The sequence below is a fragment of the Triticum dicoccoides genome, chromosome 3A, assembly GCF_002162155.2.
Source record: "Triticum dicoccoides isolate Atlit2015 ecotype Zavitan chromosome 3A, WEW_v2.0, whole genome shotgun sequence".
Taxonomy (NCBI): Eukaryota; Viridiplantae; Streptophyta; class Magnoliopsida; order Poales; family Poaceae; genus Triticum; species Triticum dicoccoides.
Genome location: NC_041384.1, coordinates 577,363,879 through 577,372,028, shown reverse-complemented (window position 1 = coordinate 577,372,028; position 8,150 = coordinate 577,363,879). Strand labels below are relative to the sequence as shown.

At 42.2% G+C, this 8,150-nt stretch overlaps 1 protein-coding gene across 1 annotated transcript; it reads left to right on the top strand.

Moving 5' to 3' along the window:
- The first annotated feature begins 6 nt into the window (after positions 1–6).
- LOC119269319 (stomatal closure-related actin-binding protein 1-like) lies at positions 7–7,701 on the top strand. Its single transcript, XM_037551114.1, has 13 exons — positions 7–374; positions 1,099–1,390; positions 2,099–2,227; positions 2,719–2,811; positions 3,528–3,668; positions 3,822–3,890; positions 4,180–4,263; positions 4,354–4,531; positions 5,661–5,777; positions 6,229–6,287; positions 6,494–6,628; positions 7,011–7,160; positions 7,246–7,701. Exons 1-13 carry the CDS (start codon positions 370–372, stop codon positions 7,288–7,290), a joined length of 1,497 nt encoding a protein of 498 aa, XP_037407011.1. The 5' UTR covers positions 7–369; the 3' UTR covers positions 7,291–7,701.
- Positions 7,702–8,150: the final 449 nt, after the last annotated feature.

Sequence of the window (8,150 nt, the reverse complement as noted above, 5' to 3'; positions counted from 1 at the left end):
ACTCTTCCACCTTTCCCCTCCCTCCGTTGCGTTCGTCGTTTCTTTTCCTCCGTCTGCCCGTCGGCGTCAGGCAGGCTCACCCGAATCCCGCAACCAAATTTCGAACTCGCCACCGGCCGAAAAAGGATTCCACTTCCACGGGATCGAAAGCAACAGCCTCGATCCATACATCCAGCTTTTCTCAAAGCAGAACGGGCGTTAAAACCCTAGCTGGATTGGGCGGAGGGGGCCCTTCCGCCATTTGCCCGCTGCTAGAGTAGTTGCGTGCTCCGGAGGCTTCCCGTTCGTGTTCGTGGGACGGCGGCGGCGGCGGCGGCGGCGGCGGATTGGGTGAGGAGCCCGGCTCTCCGGCGATCCCGGGAGTCGCGCATGAGGTGAGGATCCATGCTGCTGTGGGATTTGGGGGCAGACAAAAGTTACATGGCTTGTCTCCCTGTCGTAAAGTTTGTTCCTTTCAAGTCTCAGCGACTGTGTTTTTCGGTTAGTTAGTTGGTTGGGCTGTATTGTCAGTTCGTTACAGAACATATCCAGTCACGTTTTTAAGAGCTTGTCTCCTTGCTCCTGGTAAGAAATTTGTATTCTTCCACACAAATCAGCACGGGTTTTGTCATAGCTCACCTTGAATCTAGCATGTCGCACGATTAGCAATTTTTAGCCCAAAGGCTGTCGCTTTGTCTTGTTCCAGAATTCATGTCCCTGAACTGACCTATCTATCCATACCTCCTCTAATTGTAAAGCTTAGCCTGCTCCTTTCCTTGCTTCTATCTTGCTTCTTAACTTTGGACTCACTGGATGATGCCAATTTAGCTAGTTTTGGTGAGGTAGATATTTGGTTGGGTCGAATTTACTTCCTGGTTAAGTTGTCGTGATGTGCTTCTATAAGCTCAGCTACGCGAATGAAAAATAACCATCAATTCAAAGCATTTTAGATTTCCCCAGCTTTGCTGCGCCTGATTTCATATAGCGTTGAGGCAGGTTGTTTGCACCATGAGACATGCCCAATATATCATCAGCTAGCACCTTCATATGTTCTACTGATACTACAACTTTATCTGGTTTCGCACTGAAAATATATATTCTTGTTCTGTTCTGTATCAGAGTACCGCAGATGACAAGGGTCATCCATGACTCGGGAGAAGGCATGCAGAAAGATGCACTTGACATGGTATCCTCTGATGTTAACTTCCCCAAGGGCCACTTTCCAGACTACAGGATTGGGCCAAACAACCAAATCATTGACCCAGAGGAGACGCACGAGGTTGTGCCTTTGAAGGAGATTGTTGCGAAAGAAACAACACAACTGCTAGAGCAGCGAAAGCGGCTGTCAGTGCGTGATCTCAGGGAGAAGTTTGAGAAGGGTCTGTCTGGTGCCTCCAAGTTGTCTGAAGAGGTATGCTAATCAGTCCAAGCACTTCATCTTGTTCTGACTTTTGTCAACAATGTGAGTATACCAGGAGCTCCAACGACACATATATGAAAGTTGTTGTAATTAGCTGTAGGTTGTTCACACAAGCCATGGTTCCCTGGTTAGAATTTCACATGCTTCCTTATATGAAGAATGATGTGGCATGCCACCTGGATACGGATAAACATATTTAGAGATAGTGAAATTACTATACCTGATAACTTATCTGTCAATGACCATATTGTGGAGTTGTTATCAGACTCCCCTAACAGTGTCAGCGTCCCCAGAGCGTGCCTCCAGAGCTCACATTAATTGATCCACTCATTGTTGAACTCACAGTCATAGTTCATTTATAGCTTACCTCTCTTTCCTGAAGATTATTCCTTTTCAAAGGAGCATATAAATCCGCTTCAAATTGATAAGTATATCGGTTCCATGGGGCCTTGCTAAATACTCCCTCCGTTCCATAATATTTGTCTTTCTAGAGATTTCAACAAGTGACTACATACGAAGCAAAATGAGTGAATCTACACTCTAAAATATGTCTATATACATCCGTATGTGTTAGTCCATTTGAAACCTCTAAAAAGACAAATATTTAGGAACGGAGGGAGTAGGATAAATATCACATTCTACTCGTAGTAACTTCCTTGCATTGAAATTCTATTTTAAAGTTGTTGCTTCATGTTTCAGGCTAAGCGGCGAGAAGCAGCTTCCCTGGACAGGCAGGTTCTTCTGAAGAAGCTCAGAGATGTTCTAGACACGCTGAAAGGCCGTGTGGCTGGTCGAAACAGAGATGATGCTGATGAAGCTATCTCGCTGGTTAATCTCTTCTCTAGACTGCCAATATTTGTCTTCTATTATAAGCTACTTTTAATTTGATTGAATTGTTCTTAATTGAAAGTATGAGTTAAGTTAGTTTCACCCGTGTATGATTTATCTAAGCTAGCATCCTGCAAACAGCCCAACCTTTTTCTTGTACACGATATTAGGTACCAATTGCCAACCTTGATTGTGCTTTTTCGTTACTTGCTTTCACATAATAGTTTGTACATGATGCTTTGAGCGTTTTAAAAATGCTCAAATTTGAAAGATTGTGTTAATGTAATGCTCTGAAAAGCAGTACTAATAAATTTTGGTTGCACATTTTTGGATTTAAGCTTATCAGTCTCAGTAGGCATGTAAAATAAACCATCATATTTCATATTTATTAATTATGATTCTTTATCTCCAGTTGTGATGTTTTCTTTTTTTCTCATATTACCTTTGTTCCAAAAACTTTGAAGTGATTATGACTAGTTATGTTCTATCAGGTGGAAGCACTAGCAGTTCAACTTACTCAAAGAGAAGGTGAATTAATTTATGAGAAGGCTGAAGTAAAAAAGTTGGCTAGCTTCCTCAAGCAGGTTTACCCCATTTCTTAATTATCGAATTTGTTATTCATGCCTGTTTAAACTTTGTAACATCAGATCGGAGAGCCTGAAAAATGTTTGAGGCTTCATAAGTAATTAATATTTTTTTAATTGTCAGTACATTAGGAAATGTATATTGTAACATGCTGATACTGTAGACATTGTTCAAGTAGAATGTGGTAAGGCTTTTGTTTTATAAGACTGATAACTCATAATTTCATATATGAAAAGTAAATTTGTCCGTAGATCCTGGTGGTTGTAGTGAGAGTCTAGGAGTGCCTGGCTCGTTCGCAGAATGCTCTCGTTTTTTCTGGAAAACTTGGCACAGTGGCCTAATTCTACCTTAATGTGTACGAGAATTAGATTGTCTTTTGAGCCATTTTGTATCTCTAAAGCTACAACACGGAATCTCTTGGGCAAATTATCCTGTGTGCATTTGTCTTTATTTTTTATATTCTTGATAACCAAAGGCTATAGTTTGTCGTATAATGTACCATGTCCTGTTCACGAGGTCGTGTTGTGCCTAACTTAAGAAAAGCAGTCCTAGTTTTCAGTCACGAGCCACATTCAATTTTCGTATCATTTAGTATGTGCGATGTTTCACAACAATCTTCTGAATGCCTATTAAGATATCAGTATTTACTAGCATTACAATAACACCATTTGGTTACATCTGAATAACGAAGTTACCATTCTCCTCTGTATCGTAGGCTACTGAAGATGCCCGAAAGGTAGCTGAAGAGGAAAGAGCTCTTGCACTCGCTGAAATTGAAAAATCTAGAGCTGCAATAGAAAAAGTTGAGAAAGCGTTGCAGGAGCAGGATTCAGCATCAAGTAGCAGAGAGAAGGAGGTGCTTCCTCAATTAATGATGAGCTTGGATATTTCTATACTGTTATTGAACTACCTCTTATGTAGTCGGTGATGCAAATGCACTGACATGATTCTTTTGATTCGAGTAATTGCTAGATTTTTTTACTTAAAATCTTAGTTTTTTCCTGATCAGGAGATAGAGGAACTTAGGAAAGAGATTCGAGAGGCTAGACGAATAAAAATGCTACACCAGCCAAGCAAGGTTTGTTTTTCATCATTGGTTCATTGTTCTATTCATGGAGTTATAGTTTTTTGTGTTTATGTTAATATTTGATGATACTTCCTCTGTTCCATTTGCATTTCATTGTCAAGTTCAAATAGAGTACTCCCTCCTTTTTTAGTCCTAACTCCTTTTCTTACAAATTGGCATGTTTTTTTTTCTCAATGCTCTCTGCTTCTTATACTTTCATATATCTTGTAATCAAACAAAGCATACTGTGGCAATTTGCCCCTCATGTATTTACTAACAGTTGTCATGCAAAATATCGTAGGTAATGGACATGCAGTTTGAGCTTCAGGGACTGCGTACACTTATATCAGAAAAAACACAGCTTTGCAATCAGTTAAAGAAAGAGGTAATTCCTGTTAGGACAAGCTCCATATTATTTAAATTGTAATTTGAGTAATGTCGAGCTATGTGAATCACCACTCACTTTTATGTTCAGCTTGCCATGATCAAGAGGCTTGAACAAGATAGCTCTAAACTCTTTGAGCTTGAAGGTTCTGATACTCTTGGATCACAGTTCCGTATTGTCCCTCGAGTTGATGGTGCTCCAGACATCTCAAGCTGTCCAGCTCAGTGGTACCGTGTAATTTCCGGAAGCCACAGAGAGCTCGTATCGGGTATGTAATCTGATAAATGAATAGTTCCCAGAGCTTTTTTTCAAGAAAACGCAAAGGACCTTGCGTTTCTTTTCATTGAAAAGGTAGGGAGTCAGTTACAGTCGTCCTAGGACGAATAATCGAGGATCAGTTACAAAGCTCAGTGCACGTCCCATGAAGGGGGCAGGACTACTCTAAGGCCTGCGGCTCTGGCCTTAGCCCAGGAGCCGGCTTCCTCCTTGATCCGGTCGACAAGCGTGCCGAGGGAGGGCGTCGCGTTGTCGAAAGCGCAGCTGTTCCTATGTTTCCAAACGAGCCATGGTACTAGAAGCGCTACGGATTGCAGGGCCTTGCGTTGTGCTTGCAGCGTGTCGTCCTTGGCGTGTCACCACCAGTGCATGAGGGTGGGCTCCTGGTTGGGAATCGGCGCTGGTATGCGTAGCCAGGCCAGGGTCTCGTGCGATGCCTGCCCAGAGAAGGGGCATTCAAGCATGAGGTGCCGGATCGTTTCCGGCGCCTGATCGCACAGGAGACAACGCGGATGATGCTGCAGACCGTGGCGGGCCAGACGGTCAGCAGTCCAGCAGCGATAAGCCAATGGAAAAACTTGACCCGAGGGGGAGCCCAAGCCTTCCAGATCAGCTTCCAGGAGTAGGAGTGCGATGATCCTTGGAAGGTAGCCAAGTAGCAAGACTGCGCCGAATAGATGCCGCTCTCGGTCCACTTCCAAATCAGTTGGTCAGGGGCATCGCTGAGTGTAGCCTGCTGCACGAGTTGCCAAAGCTGCAAATACTGGCCAATCTCATGGAGGCCGAGAACACCCTGGATGTCTCGGGCCCAAGCGTTGCCGTTGAGGCCTTCGGCCACCGTTCTAGCCTTGCGCCGCCGTTTGGGGATGCAGTTGTAGAGCAGGGGCATGAGCTCGCCGACCGAGCGCCCGTTGAGCCATCGATCCTCCCAGAACAGGGCTTTCATGCCGTTCCCAAATAGTTCCCAGAGCTTGCTAGACATCTTCCATGAGCATTGAAAGGAACAGACTCATCCGGCAAAAATCTCTGCATTAAACTATGTTTCATGAGAACATCTAATACCTTTTTGGATCATTGTTTTCCTTTATTTATATGTTGATGTATTTAATTTTCTGCTGCAGGTGCAACGAGACTTACTTATGCTCCAGAGCCATTTGATGTTGGCCAATTGTTGCAAGCAGAGATAATTTTGAAAGCAGATAAAGTTACGGTTCAGACAGATGGCCCTATAAATCATGGTTAGGCATTTCCTCACTTCTCTTTTAACATCTGTTATCTGCCGAATTATGGGGGAAATAACTTATGTATGTGGATATATTTGTTTCTTCCAGAAAATAACTGAACTGTTCTGTTGCTTTCTTTGTGATATATAAAGCATTAGCAACTTCCACACATCCCAGACCCGATATTTACTATTCCAACTTGTGCCGGTCATCCTCTTCATACATTTGATCCTTACACTGATTTTCTTCCTTTGGTAGACCTTAATAACACCATCTATTTTGACCTGACAAGGCATAAGCACGATTTGATTTGTGTTGTGGTATTATATGAATTAGCCTCATGCTACAATTTGCCAATGGCCCTGCTTGTTTAACTTCATTTTGTCACACATTCTTATAACAATGAGTCATTGATATTGGATATAAGCTCGTGTTAATGGCTGACTCTGTTGTGTACTTTGAACAGCTTCAGGACTGGAACATTATGTGGAATCGCTAATGAAAAGGGCGGATATTGAGTTCAATGTATGTATTAACTTCTTTGCCTATAGGATACCAGTAATCCAGTATAAAACTTCTTCAAAACACTTTACCTTTGATTATTCTACTGCCTTGACATTGGACCAGCTATAAAAAGTGCAATCTTGTTATTTTGTGCTAGGAAATATCAGTGCGTTTGAATGATTACTGGATATAAATTAATTGGGGTTTGCATCTGTGCTGCTTTGTAGGTGGTAGTAACCCAAATGAATGGGAATGACTACGCATCAAAATCTGTCCATGTATTTCATATTGGAAAGCTGAGAGTGAAGCTTCGGAAAGGAAGGTCTACAAAAGCAAGGGAGTCATATTCCACCACAATGAAGGTAAAGTGAAATCACGTTCACAGCACATATGTAACAGAAGTGATGTCTACTCAATTGTAATGTTTTGTTTCCTAAATGTGCTGTGTCAGCTTGTAGCATTAAATCCTTGTACAATATCTTAAATAACCATGCTTGCCAGTTTACAACAAAAATATGGGCCCTGACCTTCTAGGTCTCCTGATAATATTTCGGAAACAAACAATGGTTCCATATAAGTCCGCAGAAACTTAAGAATGTTCTCTGATCATTAGCCCTGTCATGTTTATTTAGAACTTAAGGATCATTGAATATGCAAACAATTCGATCGGAATTGGCGAAAAGTTTCTGTATATTCTGAGGTTATTTTCTGACGATCCATCTTGTTCTCTTGGGCAATCTTCAGTTGTGTGGAAGCCGAGGTGGTGGTAATGCTGCGGCCTGTGCAGTCTTCTGGCAAACTAGGAAAGGCCTATCCTACACTCTAGCTTTCGAGACGGACAGGGATAGGAATGCCGCGATTATGCTTGCTCGGAAATTTGCTTCCAGTTGCAACGTGAGTGTTATTGTGCTCAAGAATTTGCGTCATTTATAAGAACTTGTGAAGCAATATGTTTACACCTTTCATCTGCTGAATGCAGGTTGTTCTTGCTGGACCAGGCGATCAAGTCCACGGTGGTGGCTGATAAAGTAACCGTGCCCGGTTTGACGGCGCTGCATATATTATTAGGTTGTGAATTTGGGTGCTTGTGTATTCATATTTGTGAGAGTAGGAGGTTGATCAAGTCCACGAGGTTTTTCCCCTTTGGACACGTCCTGTGAAGGCAATCTTTTTATTTGCCTGCCTGCAGCTGTTAGCAAATGCTCTAAAGATGTGCAGCACACGCCGATTGTATCTTGTGTATTTACATATTTGCAACATTTGAGAGAGAAAAAGGAAAGAGTCCTTTTAGTGTAGTGCCCAGGGGCTTTCCTTGAGTTATCAAGAAATGTACAGATGAGAGAACCTTTTCATCCACGCTGTAATTCTTGTCCTTGCTGCGAGTATAATTAATGACTTGCACATGCTTATTATATATGATGATTTTTTGTTGGTAGCTTGAAACTGTTTGTTAGCGCGTCCCCAACAGTAAAATGGCGGTTGCGCCCAAAAAAACTGCCGTTTGGAGCATTTTAGTCCAAAAGACCAGCTTCAATAGATGATGTATCTCTATTTGGTGTTGATTTTTTTTTTTTTGCAGCAACCCTATATTTTACTCCCTCCGTTCTTAAATATAAGTCTTTGTAGAGATATCAGTATGGACTACGTACAGAGCAAAATGAGTGAACCTACACTCTAAAATGCATACACATACATTCGTACGTAGTTCATAGTGAAATTTTTACAAAGACTTGTATTTAAAAACGGAGGAAGTAGTTTCAAATGATGTACTAGTATATTTGCAGCACCACCAGGGGCTGCCCTAAAACAAAAACGAATGTGGCAGGAACCCAATGCCATTGTGACCTTTCACCGTTGATGGGCCGCCTCGTCCTGCCCTTGTGC